The 14953-nt window shown below is 47.1% G+C and overlaps 3 protein-coding genes across 3 annotated transcripts in view; all 3 read right to left on the bottom strand.

The window, feature by feature from the left end:
- Positions 1-5475: 5475 nt before the first annotated feature.
- On the bottom strand, positions 5476-7200 carry lsm8 (LSM8 homolog, U6 small nuclear RNA associated). Its single transcript, XM_034679075.1, has 4 exons — positions 6932-7200; positions 6704-6744; positions 5976-6103; positions 5476-5797 (listed from the first exon to the last, which is right to left on the bottom strand). Exons 1-4 carry the CDS (start codon positions 6960-6962, stop codon positions 5707-5709), a joined length of 291 nt encoding a protein of 96 aa, XP_034534966.1. The 5' UTR covers positions 6963-7200; the 3' UTR covers positions 5476-5706.
- Positions 7201-8185: 985 nt separating this feature from the next.
- LOC117809628 (glutamate receptor-interacting protein 1-like) lies at positions 8186-13601 on the bottom strand. Its single transcript, XM_034679071.1, has 4 exons — positions 13495-13601; positions 13293-13409; positions 13063-13206; positions 8186-12982 (listed from the first exon to the last, which is right to left on the bottom strand). The coding sequence occupies exons 1-4, from the start codon at positions 13594-13596 to the stop codon at positions 12674-12676; spliced, it is 672 nt and encodes a 223-aa protein (XP_034534962.1). The 5' UTR covers positions 13597-13601; the 3' UTR covers positions 8186-12673.
- A 23-nt stretch (positions 13602-13624) lies between these two features.
- Positions 13625-14953, bottom strand: part of LOC117809630 (T-complex protein 1 subunit beta-like) — a 5674-nt gene continuing 4345 nt past the window's right edge. Inside the window, exon 6 of the mRNA XM_034679074.1 lies at positions 13625-13641. Coding sequence (XP_034534965.1) covers positions 13625-13641 — 17 coding nt within the window. The remainder of the gene's footprint in view (positions 13642-14953) is intronic.

Raw genomic sequence — 14953 nt, 5'->3', positions numbered from 1 at the left:
ACACACAGGACGACACGTCTGTACACACACACTCCTCACACACAGGACGACACATCTGTACACACACACTCCTCACACACATGACGACACATCTGTACACACACACTCCTCACACACAGGACGACACGTCTGTACACACACACTCCTCACACACAGGACAACACATCTGTACACACACACTCCTCACACACAGGACGACACATCTGTACACACACACTCCTCACACACAGGACGACACATCTGTACACACACACTCCTCACACACATGACGACACATCTGTACACACACACTCCTCACACACAGGACAACACATCTGTACACGCACACTCCTCACACACAGGACAACACATCTGTACACACACACTCCTCACACACATGACGACACGTCTGTACACACACACTCCTCACACACATGACGACACATCTGTACACACACACTCCTCACACACAGGACGACACATCTGTACACACACACTCCTCACACACAGGACGACACGTCTGTACACACACACTCCTCACACACAGGACGACACATCTGTACACTGACATGATGAACACATGAGGTCACATCTGTACCCTGAACTGAGACATCTGGACCTCATGCAGAACCTCTTTGACAGAGAGTTCTCCTGGTTCCCTGAAAGTTCCACCTCAAGAACCCTCTAACGTGTCTCAGACCTGACGTCAGAACATCTGGAGGTCCTCTTCTTCGTGGACTCACTTTAAGTCACAAAAATCAGAGAACCTCCTGGAACATCCTCAGGAACCATCAGATCCCTTTCTAGTCTTCAGGAACCCTCTGAGGGACCTGCAGAACTTCCTAAAGGAACTTACGCCCCTCAGTCAGAACCTCTACGAGGAGCTTTTATAAACGCCATAAACCAGGATCAGGATCAGGACCACAGAAAGACTCGTGTTTGGACCTGAGATGAATCTGCAGGACTCTCTGAGAGTCCGGAGAACGTCTCAGGACTGGATCAGGGACCTGAGGGGAACTTTAAAGGTTCATAAAAACTTTAAACGTCCTGAAAAACTGAAACTTGTTAAAGAACCACAGCCTGCAGAGGAACCAGGTACCTCTGAGAACCTGTGGACCCCCTTTAGGAACCGAACCCTCACTGCAGAACCACAGAGACCCTGATGACTGTGAACATGCCCCCTCTCTCTGCTTTAAAGGTTCTTGTGGTTCCACAGGCTCAGGTGGGTCTAACTGTAGAACCTGAACCTCCACATGAAGAACAGGACCTGTGCCCCAGCTGCAGAGAGGGGACCGGAGGAGGACTAGAGCAGGACCGGGACAGGTGCTCTGGTTCTCACGGCTGCACCACACTGCGCACGCGCACACGTGCACGCTTCAGAGACAGCAACAGGTAAACAACAACAACAACAACAACAACAACAACAACAGGTAAAGGATTAAAGCTGCAGACTCACAGGTAGGACGTGAACACGCTCAGGGGGGTCGGGACCTCCCGGAGTCCCAGGTCTGAGCAGTCCACCCGGTGCAGCAGCCCGTCCACCTCAGACCGGCAGCGACTAGGGGAGCTGGTCCGACCCGCTGCTGGGTCCCTGTCATGGTCCCCGTCCACCACGGAGCTGTTCCCCCCGGCCATGGTCATCTGCTCCCCGGCCACAGAGCTCCCCTCCCCGGCCATGGTCATCTGCTCCCCGGCCATGGTCCTCTGCTCCCCGGCCACAGAGCTCCCCTCCCCGGCAATGGTCCTCTGCTCCCCGGACACAGAGCTCCCCTCCCCGGCCATGGTCCTCCCCTCCCCGGCCACGGATGTCTGCATCCCCCCCCCGGCCCCGGAGCCCCTGAGCCCGGCCGACAGGAGTGCAAACGCAGCCAACAGCTGCACAAAGCCCCGCATGTCCCCTCGGTGAGTCCCGGGTCTTCAGAGTTCCAGGTCTGGAGAAAACTAAACTTTAAAATGTGAATGGATGAAAACAGGGACCGAGCTGCAGCCCGGATCCGGATCAGGTTGTTTGTGCTGGTTTTGGCTCTGTGGGTCTCACATGAGGCTGAACCGGTTCAGATTAAGTTCTCTAATCTGGACTCAAAGTCTTGCTCAGAGATTATGAAGGCTGGAATATAAAGTCCTGTTTGTTTGAGTCCGGGCTGCAGGTTGGTCTCCTTCCAGGCTGCACGCGTGGAGCGCCACAGCCGGAGTGTGTGCGTGTGTGTGTGTGTGTGTGTGTGTGTGTGTGACTCCCTCCACTCAAGACTACTACAGCGTGACAGACCGTTTATGTTTATATCCTGTCTCTCTCTGAAAACAGAAGAAATAAACAAAAACACATTTTTTCAAACAAATGGAAAATAAATGATTAAATATTTAATACAATAAATACAGAAACATCTGTTTTCAGTATTTAGTGTTTATTTTTATTAATTAATTATTTTATTAGTTTCTTTATTCATTAATAAATTAATTAAATTATTAATTAATGATCTCTTTATTTTGACTGGCAGGCAGTGGTCATTGAACACACCTGTGATGAGCCTTTAATCACTGACACTGCTTCAGACTTTATTAACTGTTTAATGGAATAAAGATCATTTCAGTGTTAATAGAGTCAGGACATGAAGCAGCAGGAGGTGAAGTATCCTGTCAGGGCTGGAAAAATACATTAAAACATGAACATACGTATATTTCTGTTTATGATTTTTAAAATGTAAAAATCAGACTTCTGTTTATTTAAAGAAGTGATTCATGGAGGAGCAGATCCAGACTTTAACTTCTGGTGTCCAAAGTGGGCCTCTGACTTCAGCAGGGGGTCAGGAAGTATTCGTGCTCAAGAACTTTCCAGAACCGTGAGCTTCAAACAAACAAGTTAAAGTCAAGTGACGGAGAGACGACAGGAACACATCTGACCTCCTTTAACTCCTCAGAGAGAAGAACCAGAGAACATCTGACCTCCTTTAACTCCTCAGAGAGAAGAACCAGAGAACATCTGACCTCCTTTAACTCCTCAGAGAGAAGAACCAGAGAACATCTGACCTCCTTTAACTCCTCAGAGAGAAGAACCAGAGAACATCTGACCTCCTTAAACTCCTCAGAGAGAAGAACCAGAGAACATCTGAGCCCCTTTAACTCCTCAGAGAGAAGAACCAGAGAACACCTGACCTCCTTTAACTCCTCAGAGAGAAGAATCAGAGAACATCTGAGCTCCTTAAACTCCTCAGAGAGAAGAACCAGAGAGCATCTGAGCTCCTTTAACTCCTCAGAGAGAAGAACCAGAGAACATCTGAGCTCCTTTAACTCCTCAGAGAGAAGAACCAGAGAACATCTGAGCTCCTTAAACTCCTCAAAGAGAAGAACCAGAGAACATCTGACCTCCTTTAACTCCTCAAAGAGAAGAACCAGAGAACATCTGACCTCCTTTAACTCCTCAAAGAGAAGAACCAGAGAACATCTGACCTCCTTTAACTCCTCAGAGAGAAGAACCAGAGAACATCTGAGCTCCTTTAACTCCTCAGAGAGAAGAACCAGAGAACATCTGACCTCCTTTAACTCCTCAGAGAGAAGAACCAGAGAACATCTGACCTCCTTTAACTCCTCAGAGAGAAGAACCAGAGAACATCTGACCTCCTTTAACTCCTCAGAGAGAAGAACCAGAGAGCATCTGAGCTCCTTTAACTCCTCAGAGAGAAGAACCAGAGAACATCTGACCTCCTTTAACTCCTCAGAGAGAAGAACCAGAGAACATCTGAGCTCTTAAAGCTCATGTGAGGAACTCTGTCTGCTCGGTTTGGCGCCCCCTTTGGACAAAGTGGGGAATTACATCACTGCTTATTATGTCCTGTTCATGTTTCATGTTCAGCTATGAGTAGTTTATATATGGCAGACACACACACACACACACACACACACACAGACACACACACACACACACACACACACACACACACACACACACACACACACACACACACACACACACACACACACAGATCCCTTTAATGATTAACTCTCTATGACTCTGTTCCACACCTCTGACTTCCTATGTTTCTGATATAGATAAAAACTCTATTGTAGTTTGTGTGTGTGTGTGTGTGTGTGTGTGTGTGTGTGTGTGTGTGTGTGTGTGTGTGTGTGTGTGTGTGTGTGTGTGTGTGTGTCTGTGTGTGTTGGTTACAGGGCAGGTAAAGGTGAGATATGAGGATTGTTATTGTGGTGCAGCGATGATGCAACAGTCGCCCGTGTTTGGCAATCCTCGTCTGAAATCAGAGTTTAAAGGAAAAGTTCCACATTTATATCAAACATCAAACAAAGCTACTTCCTGTTAGCCTAGCTTAGCATAAAGACTGTAGTGGGGGTTTGTGTTCACAGTTCAGTTTCACAGCAGAGTTTATAGAACGCATTGATCACTTCTCTCTGTTGATAATTAAACTGATATATAATCTGATTCTAATAACAGGAAGTGGTTTTTATGAGTAACCCCAGTGTAAAAACTTTGCAGTACCTCAGATGTCCACTAGAGGCAGACTCCTGAAGTGAGTCAGTCTTTATTACAGCCCATAATATATCAGAGATGAATGTTTACAGTGTGAGAGAACTACACCTATAATCTCAGATTGTTTATTAATCTGACAGGTATTCATCTATAATTTACATAATCAGGGGCGGGGCTTATTTGATTGACAGGTGGAGGTGTTGTAGCTGATTGGTGGATGACTCCAGCTCCACCTGTTTGCCTGATTGATTGAAATCAGGGCTCTAACTGACCTCCAGTCAGAGTTAGAGACGTGAAGGAGATCTAGAGCAGGGGGTCCCAAACCTTTCAGCCGGAGACCCCCAAAATAAAGACTCGTGACCCCCCCTGTCCCTCAGAGTGATTTAATGTGTCTTCATTTAGCTGGTCTGCAGAAAGTGACCCTCCCTATATGAGCATGTGTCTGTGTTTCCTGTGTGTTATGAATGAACCTGCTGCTACTGATGCTTTAGATCATTAACTGTTCACTAACTCTAAACTTAGGAGTCACCTGGAGACAAAGAAAGACAGAAAACTCATCACACTTTATATTTACAAGGTTTTATTTCAAGTGAAGCTACTATTCTGGAGGACTTTGGGATCCCCTGAGTTCGAGCAGCAACGTCAAGATAACTCTTCTTCTCCAAACAAGAAGCAGAGAGATGATCTGACTCTGCTGTTTGTTGTTGTTGTCTTCCTCTCTGTGTTTGTGATGCTGCTCAGTGTTAATCTATGTCCAGTCAGACGCCGCCCTCTGGTGGACGTTTGGTTCACTGCAGCCTCAGAAACACGACAGTAGGGATGTAAACAGACACGTGAGCTTCTTTGTTGTGTTTATGTCTTTAAAGTGATTGTTTTCCTCTCCTTCATTCATCTGATCTTCATGTTTCTATTTCTCTCTGTGACTCTGAGGTCATCTCTTCAGGAGCATTTAGACCTTTCTGTACTTCTACCTTCACTTCAACACAAACAAACAAACAAACAAACAAACAAAGAGCTCAAAATATGAGAAATTTATTGTTATTACAGGATCTGCAGAAAACAACAGGAAGCATAAAAAGCTGCTCGGACGCGTCACGTCTTTATAAAAACACAAAGAGAGGAGTCGGACTCAGAGACGCTCACTGAAGGTTTCAACATGTGGATCATCAGTGAACTCCTGAAACAGACTCCTATCACACATCAACAAAGAGTCATCGCCATGGAAACAGAGTCTGAGAGGTCAGAGGTCAGTGGACCACAGAGTTCAGCGGCTCGGCTCGGATGTTTCCTAAATCCAGAGTGGAGTCCGTGTCCTCGTCGATCTCCCCGATGACCGCCCTGAAACAAACACAGCGTCAGTCTTTATGAGAATGTTTGGCTTTAGATCTCATCATCATCATCATCATCATCATCTTCATCATAATCATCATCATCTTCATCATCATCATCATCATCATCATCGTCGTGAATCTCTCAGCACAGTCAGGAACCTCTCACGGCTCCATGAGTCACTCACACGTTGTCTCCTCGGACGATGTAGAGTCCCAGCACCACCTGCTCCACCCCCTGACTGGAGCTGAAGACCCGCTCGTGACTCTCATCCAGGATCAGGTTGATGGTCTGATCGAAGCCCTTCAGAGTGCCCTGCAGACACACACACACACACACACACACACACACACACACACACACACACATTAATGAACACACACACATCCAGGTGTATTTAATGTGTTAAAGGTTCTTAGGATCATTTATAGAACAGAGACAAACATCAGAGCTCATCGGACACTCGGAGGTCAGAGGTCACGCAGATGCTGCTGATTTTTGGACATGTGATTCACACACACACATTCTGTGATCATGTCCCTTTAACTCATGACCTCATGAAATCATGACCTCATGAAATCATGACCTCATGAAATCATGACCTCATGTTTAATCTGAGGAGGAACAAACACAAGTTATAAACTCTGTGTTTGAACTGAAGTCTTAAAGCTTCAGACTGAGAGGCAGAAACAGACTGATCTGATCATTAGAGGAGAACTCAGGTGATGAACCTGAACCTGCAGGTGATGAACCTGAACCTGCAGGTGATGAAGCTGAACCTGCAGGTGATGAAGCTGCATATGATGAACCTGAACCTGCAGGTGATGAACCTGAACCTGCAGGTGATGAACCTGAACCTGCAGGTGATGAAGCTGAACCTGCAGGTGATGAAGCTGCAGGTGTCCCTGAACTCACCACAATCATCCTGCCGTCTGAGGTGATGATCGCCACCGTACCTGAGTGGAGAGTTAACGGAAACACCTCGGGACAAACACAGACTGAGACAAACTTCATCATGTTCTAACTCTGAGATTAATCTGTGAATATAACCAGAAACATCACTAAAAGCTAAGCTAACTAGCATGTATCCATTCATTCAGACAGGCAGTTAGCTTGTTAGCATGTTAGCTAGCAGCAGGATACGGTTGATGTAGCTCTCCAGGGCGGTGGACATGATGCCGGACCCGGGCTGGATCTCTGCAGCAGAGGGGTCGGTTTAACGTTTCACCCGGTCTGTGATGGACCCGGTCTGTGATGGATCTGGTCTGTGATGAACCGGGACAGGACGAACCGAGGAACGACGGAGGAAGCTAACAGAACAGACAGAAGCTATCGAGCACCGAGTCACAGAACAGACAAGAGAGCAGAGCGCAGAGCGGGACGTCACATCCGGTTCTTCTTCTTCTTCTTCTCGTGTTTTTATTGGCGGTTGGCACACAGCTTGTAGGTGCATTACCGACCCCTGCTGGTGTGGATCAGGAACTATGAACCACCTTCTCTAATAAAATAAAATAAATATAAACACATACAGACTCCCATACTTACACTAACACAATACATTAATTATTATTATTAATAATAATATATTAAATTAATAATTAAAGTACTTCTATCAAACTGAATCCTCTTTATCAGACTTGTTCTATTCAATAACTCAAACAATAATCTGTCGCAGCCATCCATTGAATGTCTTAATATCACACATGTCCGATGTCCTCTTGTTCTCTCTCAGCCTCCTCATCATTCCTCTTCTCTTCATACCTTTGACAGTTCATGACGTCGTGTTCCTCTTCTGTACAGGAGTCACCTTCCTGTTGTATGTTTCCTGATTCTGACTGCAGTACTATTCAATCTTGTGTCCAATACATAGTCCAGATATTATCATGTCCTCTCTATGGGATCTGAAGGTTCTCCTCATTCTGTTAAACCAGCTTCCTGTTCTCTCCTCTTCCCACATTGTTTCTCTCTTATCTGATGTTTACTAATGGTCTTCATTTCAGCTTTACTGTAAGGCACAGTTACTTCAACATTATTTCAGTTTGACCTTCTTTACTTTAACTGCAGATTCATTATTCATCAGACTGAAGTGTATTAAACTTTGTTTAGGTATCAGTTCATTCTGATTTAAAATCCCTGTAGAAAATGAGTAAATGAAAGAGAAACAAAGAGAAACAAAGAGAAACAAAGAGAAACAAAGATAAACAAAGAGAAACAAAGAGAAACAGCTCTCACCCTGCAGGGCTCTGTGTTTCTCTCACCTGTCTGGAACATTACAGTCCTGCAGGGTGAGAGCTGTTTATTGTTGTTACGCTCAGAGACTCTCCTACTTGTTTATTATGGTCTGTTTGTATTGTCTGTCTGAGGATCATGTTGTGTGTTCAGGAAGGAGTCCAGCCGTCCTCTTGGTTCTTTATTGTTGCTCAGTAGTCGTCCATACAAAGGGGGGTGGAGTAGAGCAGTGGAGCCCGACAGGACAAACACCAGGAACGTCATGCTACCAAAGTATTAAATTTGTACAAAAATACTTTACAACATCCCTGTTCCTTTAAAGAAAATACAGTTTGGTTGGTGAAGCTACATGGAGACTAATTTGACCCACTATTTCAAATGGCAGTGCAATGCATGTGTGTGTGTGTGTGTGTGTGTTTATATCTGTGTGTGTGTGTATCTGTGTGTGTGTGTGTGTGTAGGACATGTTGCTGAGGTGAATCACTGGAGTGCAAATCCCTGCAATGTTACACACTCTCTCTCACACACACACACACACACACACACACACACACACACACACACACACACACACACAGTTAATAAATGCGCACAAACAGTGTGTATGGCTTTTGATCTCACTCATTGAACGCTCCTGAGGCCACGCCCCCTCAGCTCTGTGGCTTTTCTCCCATTGGTAGCACAGTTTGTCTCAGACGCTAAAATGCTAACATTGCTAATAATTAAGCTAGGCTATGCTTCCAGTTGTACGTGTTTCTGTGATGTTACGTTGACATGGCGAACACCAACCATGAACTCAATACTAGCTGTTAGCTGTGTTAGCCATGCGCTAACTGGTAGTGAACCCAATGCTAGCTCGGTGTGCTACGTGTTACTCTTGGGTTGTTAGCTGTTAAAGTCTGTGTTACCAACATGCTAATGAAGTGTGAGCTAGTTCCCATGCTTTGTGTTTGCAGTAACACTTACTGGGCATTAGCATGGTGCTAGCTATGTGCTAACACCATATTACTTATGTTTACAATGTGTTAGCCGTGTAACAGCCATGTGCATATCAAATATGAACTTCACCGTGTGTTAGCCGTGTGTTCTCGCTGCACCAGCTGTGTAACAGCCGTGTGCAACCATCTACTCATGTCAGCTAGTTGCTATCCTCCTGTTAGCACCAGCTAACCAATTACTAGCAAAGTGTGCTTGCTACATCTCTGCGTTAGCATTGTTGTAGCTGTGTTCTGACATTAAGCTACCTATGCTAGCCAGGTGTTAGCTGTCTGATACCCTGGTGGTCATGTTGGCTGTGTTAGCTAGGTCTGTTAGCTGTGAGACTGATGTTACCTGGCTACACATGTGCTAACCCCTGGGTACGTCTCTTCTTATTGGTTTAGCTGTGTGCTAACTATAAACAATGATTAAACATGTCTGCTGATGGTAACCACGGCGAGGAGCTCTGTGCTGAGTTTGTTTACCTCATGTTAGCCCTGTGCTCTGTGCCTGCTATTATATTGCTAATTGTATGCTAGCACTGTATTTAATAGTCGCTAGTTAATAGAGAAACGACCAATGGGAGAGCTGCGTGTGTTTGGTGGTGAGGGAGGGTTCTGATTGGCCACTTCAAATAGTGAGGTCAGACTGAGGTGAGTGAGAGGAAGTGACGTCACACAAACACACAAAAACACACACACACACACACACACCACACACACACACACACACACACACACACACACACACACACACACACACACAGGTGTTTACTGTCACAGGGTTCCTGTTTTGCACAGGTAATTTTTTGTGGTGTAAGGTGGTCGTGGTTTGGTGGTTTTGGTGGTAATGAGGTGCAGGTTTTGGGGGTCTATGGTCTGATGTGAACAGCGATGGGACTGAACCCTTTTTTAATATTTTACATGTTCTCGGGTTCAGTCTCCATGGAAACAAACAAACAGAGAAAACTGACAACAGTCAATCAAAAACACACCGATCGATTAGCATAATAGATCACTGTTACTGGGGGGTCAGGGGGTCTGGGGGATCTGGGGGGTCTGGGGGTCTGGGGATGGGGGGGGGTCATGCTTGGCTTCTTATTAGGAGCTGATTGGTCCGTTTGTGTGTTTGGGAGAACCAATCACAGACAGGGAGAGTTTGTTCTGATTGGTTCCAGCCAATCAGTTCTACCTCTCAGAATCTGTCTGCCTCTCATCTTTGTTTCCTATTGGTCAAGGGGAGAAGGGTGGGGGCGGGGCAAAGCCAAGACGAGGAGTTGAGGTGGGAGGGGTTTAACTGGCCTTGTGTTTAACACACGCACATAACATACAACACACACAGACACGCACACATACATACACACAGTGTGGCCAGTCCGACAGGTGTAAACAGTAGAAAAAGATTCTTATTGAACTGCTCAGTGTCATCATCATCATCATCATCATCATCATCATCATCATCATCTTCATCATCATCAGGATTATTACTCCTCCAGTTTGCAGCTCGTTCATGGCACAGAACTAAAACAGTAAACTCTGCGTGTCCGTCGTCATGGTGACGTTAGGGATGCTCTGATCGATGAGGGTGATTTCTGTCATGAAGCTGACTCATCATATAAAACATGAATCCATCATGGCCGCCTGCTGTCCACCTCTGAAGTCTGGGTCTTCAACATGAATATTTAGAGAGAGGGACATGAGATAAACCTGGTCTCTGTGGGTTTATTAGAGACCCAGTTTATGTCACCATGAAGTCCCCGTGAGAGCCGGACCGTCTGTCTGTGTTAACAGGAAGCTCCAGTTTAAAGGAGCTCATGCTGAGTCTGACCTCCAGCCGGGCTGAACACCGTGATGTTAAACAGGAACAGCTGACTCTGTCCAACAAACTCAAATCAATAATAACAAATAAAAAGTGATGAGGTCACTTCCTGATCCTGATCTGGATCTGGACCTGGAGCTTCAAGTTAAAAAAGGACTTCTGTTTTTATCATTTCTAAGAGAAGAGGAAGAAGGGAACTCTCTCAGGAGTTAATCTTTGTATGGAGTCATGTTGGTACCATCAGAGCTACGATCAGTCAGCTCCAAATCTAAAGGAACATAAAAACTAAATGATAATATTAAAACCACAAAGTGACCGGGTCCTGTAAGAACTCCAGACCGGGTGTTGACCACAGCAGGACTCGTGATGTTGTCTCTGGACCTTGTTTGTTAACGGGGCGGTTTTGGAGGACTTCTGGGGGATTAGATTCTGGTTTTTGATGAAGCGTGTCAGGTTCAGCTTCCTTCAGGTCCTCATCCTACATTAAACCAGTCTGACACCCACCATGGCGGACCCTCGTCTGTCACAGTCCACTTCGTACCTTCACGTCACCATCTCAAGACCAGAACAAGTTTTCACCTGAAACAAGTCCTCCAGGCTAATACAGGACAGTCTCTGCGGTTTTTACCCTGCAGAGAACTCTAACATCTAAAACCTCATGGTCCTAAGACCTGATGGATCAGATTATTCAGACCCCTCTCGGCCCCTCAGAGTCCCCTTCGTGACTTCAGAGGTGAGTAGCAGCATGATATAAAAACATTAAAGTGATTCCTGCCTGAAGAACATCAAGGTTAAGACTTCATGTGGATCACAGTGGTCGGGTTTAAACGGGTTCTCTTCCAGGCGGCGTTCTTAAAGGAACAGAAACAGGAAACAGGAAACAGGAAACAGGAAGTGAACTCATTTGGCTTCCAGTGATATTCTGATCAGAGCATCCCTAGAGTTCTTGGCAACCTTCAGGTTCTGGATTCTGAAGTCCATCAGTCTTTGTGCTGCTGTGGTTCTGTGTAACCAGAAGCAATGGTTCTGGTTCCAGTTAGACCAGATGGACTAAGACACACAGTTCTGGGCTCGTTGAGGCAGTGGTCCTGACTGTGGTACCAAACATGTTGTTACCATGAACAAGAACCATGCCTCCAACTAGTCAGACCACAGACTCTGACTTCATTTAGACCAGTGCCCCAAGACCTGAATCCGTGTCTCTTTGACCGCTAAGAGCATTAGATGTGGATTGTGCAAGGCCATGGTTCTGCATCAACTACAACCCGAGTCCATGGGCCTTGGACCAGTACGACCGTTAGTCCTTGTTCAAGCTTTGAAGGAATCAGTAGCCTTAATTCTCAAACCACAAGGACCAGCTTCTACAAGTCTGGAACCAGTAAGACCATTGGCTGTGGCTCTGGCTTCAGTAGCCCTAGTTCCAGGCTCGGAGAACCAGTAACCATTAATCCTAGACCAGTCAAACCAGGACCTGTGGTTTAGTCTTCAGCAGAATCAGTAGAAATGGCTCTGGGTGACAGAACCAGTTCGGACTTGTTAGTCCGGTGGCTCCAGAAGGATCAGTAGTCATAGTTCAGGATCCAGGTAGACCAGTACTTCCAGTGTGCAGAACCGGCTCAGGTGAGGGGGGGGGGGGGGGGGGGGTTGCTTCAGTCCAATGTGCTTTCAGGCTGCTTCAGCAGTTCAAAGGTCAAACTTTAGTGGTCAAAGTCCATCCAGAGGGTGTGTAGCACCATGGGGGGTCACTCTGAACCAGTCCGGATGGGTCTAAACCAGTTTATTGTAGTTGTATAGTTCTCCTTGTTGACCTCTCGACCTGGTTAGAACCGGTTTGATCCAGTTTCTTCCCGGGTTCGTCTGCTATAAGGACTTATTCGTCACCTGGGCAACGGAGAACCCCGCCCCCAGCATGTCTCCTGGTTGGCTCCACTTGATCGGACCCCCGTCTTCCATCTGGCCTACAGAGAGCTCTGTGGGTCCGAGCTCGCTGCTGATTGGCTGAGGAGAGTGGGTGCTGTTGTTGGTGCCGTCCGTGTGATTGGCCAGCAGCGAGGTCGTGGAGGAGGTTGGGTTCCGGCTGATGACCAGCTCTAGGTGGTTTGGAGACTCTGCGATCAGCGGGACCACGAGGCAGCAGTCGAAGTCCCGGGTCCTCACGTGGTTAATCTGAAAAAGGAAGCGGATCAGGTGAGGGGTCAGGTACTGAGCCACAGCCATGAGTCTGTATCAGGGTTCTGGGTCCTGTACTGGAGTATTCGATCATAGGCCTGCAGGCCCCCCTTCTCTGCCGGGCCTCCGGGTCGGATGTTGCTGACGTAAACCCCGCGGTCCAACAGACCGTCAGAAACACTGAAACCAAAGTCCTCCAGATCCGAGGCCTTCTCCAGAGTCAACTACAAACACAGAGACAACACATTCAGGATCAGAAACCAGAACTACATGTCAGGTCAAATCCAGATCATCCAAGGTCCGATCTTACCTTGTGGAGTTCCACAGGGTTCTGGTTTAGGATCTCATTGACCTCCTGCCTCATCTTCCTCATGGCGAAGGCTCGGCGCTGAGGATCAGAGGGTAAGGTGTTGGACCGAGCCGTCACCTGCAAGAGGACACAGAGTGAGTCTTAAACACATCCCAGGTTTCAGGGTCGACCCGGTCTGGAACAAGAGGGCTGTCCTGGTTACCTGCGGTCTGGAGCTGCTGCGTTCTTGGAAGCTGGCCTGGCGCCCCAGCGTGCTGCGTAGAGGTGTGGGGTCATGGTTCAGACTCAGGGTGGAGCCGGACATGATGGTCGCCTAGAGACAAAACTCTGGATTACAAAGAGCCGGACTCTGAAAACACGGGGGTCAAAGGAATCCTGGGAGTCCCTTAAAACCACCAGGACCAGACCGGTCTGTACTGACAGGACTCCACGGTCTCTGCTCCTGATGGAGGTCCTGCTGTTCTTCTGATAAAGTCTACGTGGACCTGATGTTTGATTGTTGACAGGATCCTGTAAGAGGATTATCTAACCCGTCAGAGACCTCTGGATGGAGATTAGAACTGATCTATGTTCCTCTCTAAGTCCTCCGGGTCGGTCCAAGTCCTCTGACATCACTGGACAGACGTCCACTTTCAGCCAATCAGGGACGATCATCAGACGCATGCAGGACTTCACAGATCTACCCATCAGGCCTTGCACAAGCTCTCCAAGCATGCCTTGCTCAAACTGCCATGCCTGGTGCAACATGACTCTGCCACGTGATTGGTCAGAAGCTGAGTGATGTCACTGAACATGTCACATGACGCCACCATGGTCTGCAGCCGCCTGCTGCTACGGGGTGCGGTTAGAGTCACATTCAAAAACAGCTGACAGGTTTACAACGCTAAGAGTCCAGTTAGAGAGGAGACAGGAAAGGAGAGAGGAGAGGAGAGAGGAGAGAGGAGAGAGGAAAGGAAAGGAGAGAGGAGAAAGGAAACGAGGTGAGAGGAGAGAGGAAACCAGAGGAGAGAGGAGAGAGGAGAGGAGAGAGGAGTGAAGGAGAGGAGAGAGGAGAGAAGGAGAGGAGAGAGAGAGAAGGAGAGGAGAGAGAGGAGAGGAGAGAGGAGAGGAGAGAGGAGAGAGGAGAGAAGGAGAGGAGACAGGAGATGAGAGAGAGAGAGAGAGAGGAGGGAGAGAGGAGAGAGGAAAGGAGAGGGAGGAGAGGAGAGAGGAAGGAAAGGAAGAGGAGAGGAGAGAGGAGAGAGGAGAGAGGAGAGGAGAGGAGGAGAGAGGAGAGAGGAGAGAGAGGACAGGAAGACAGTTAGTGTAGGAGAGGAGGGAGGATACCAGAGTGAGGAGGTGTGTTTCCTGTCCAGACTCCTGGAAGAGAAGGAGTCATTTCTCTTTTCAGCTTCATGTTTCTGCATCACATCCACACACAGCTGTCTGCATCCCATCAACACTGTTACTATGGTTACCACTAACTGTTACTACTACCACTAACACCATTACTACTCTTACTGTACTTCTGGCCGGGCGATAACCAATCCAGTCATGCGATCAGGATAAATTAAAGCTGATCACAATGATTGTTTTTAACATTTTAACTCGGCTCAGATTGATTGTGTTTGTGTATCCGAGGGAGGAAGTGAATGTTTCTGTAAAAAGGAATCGATGATTTG

This window comes from Notolabrus celidotus, unplaced genomic scaffold, assembly GCF_009762535.1.
Source record: "Notolabrus celidotus isolate fNotCel1 unplaced genomic scaffold, fNotCel1.pri scaffold_311_arrow_ctg1, whole genome shotgun sequence".
Taxonomy (NCBI): Eukaryota; Metazoa; Chordata; class Actinopteri; order Labriformes; family Labridae; genus Notolabrus; species Notolabrus celidotus.
Note: the sequence above shows the minus strand (reverse complement) of the source record. Positions and strands in the feature narration are given on the sequence as shown.

Coding starts and splice junctions, on each gene's coding strand:
- LOC117809628 (XM_034679071.1), bottom strand. CDS start 13,596: ATGTCCGGCTCCACCCTGAGTCTGAACCATGACCCCACACCTCTACGC. Junction 13,207..13,292: donor ACCCTGTGGAACTCCACAAG/GTAAGATCGGAC, acceptor CTGTGTTTGTAG/TTGACTCTGGAGAAGGCCTC. Junction 12,983..13,062: donor AGGCCTATGATCGAATACTC/CAGTACAGGACC, acceptor CGCTTCCTTTTT/CAGATTAACCACGTGAGGAC.
- lsm8 (XM_034679075.1), bottom strand. CDS start 6,962: ATGTCCACCGCCCTGGAGAGCTACATCAACC. Junction 6,745..6,931: donor CCTGGAGAGCTACATCAACC/GTATCCTGCTGC, acceptor CTCTCCACTCAG/GTACGGTGGCGATCATCACC. Junction 6,104..6,703: donor CAGACGGCAGGATGATTGTG/GTGAGTTCAGGG, acceptor GTGTGTCTGCAG/GGCACTCTGAAGGGCTTCGA.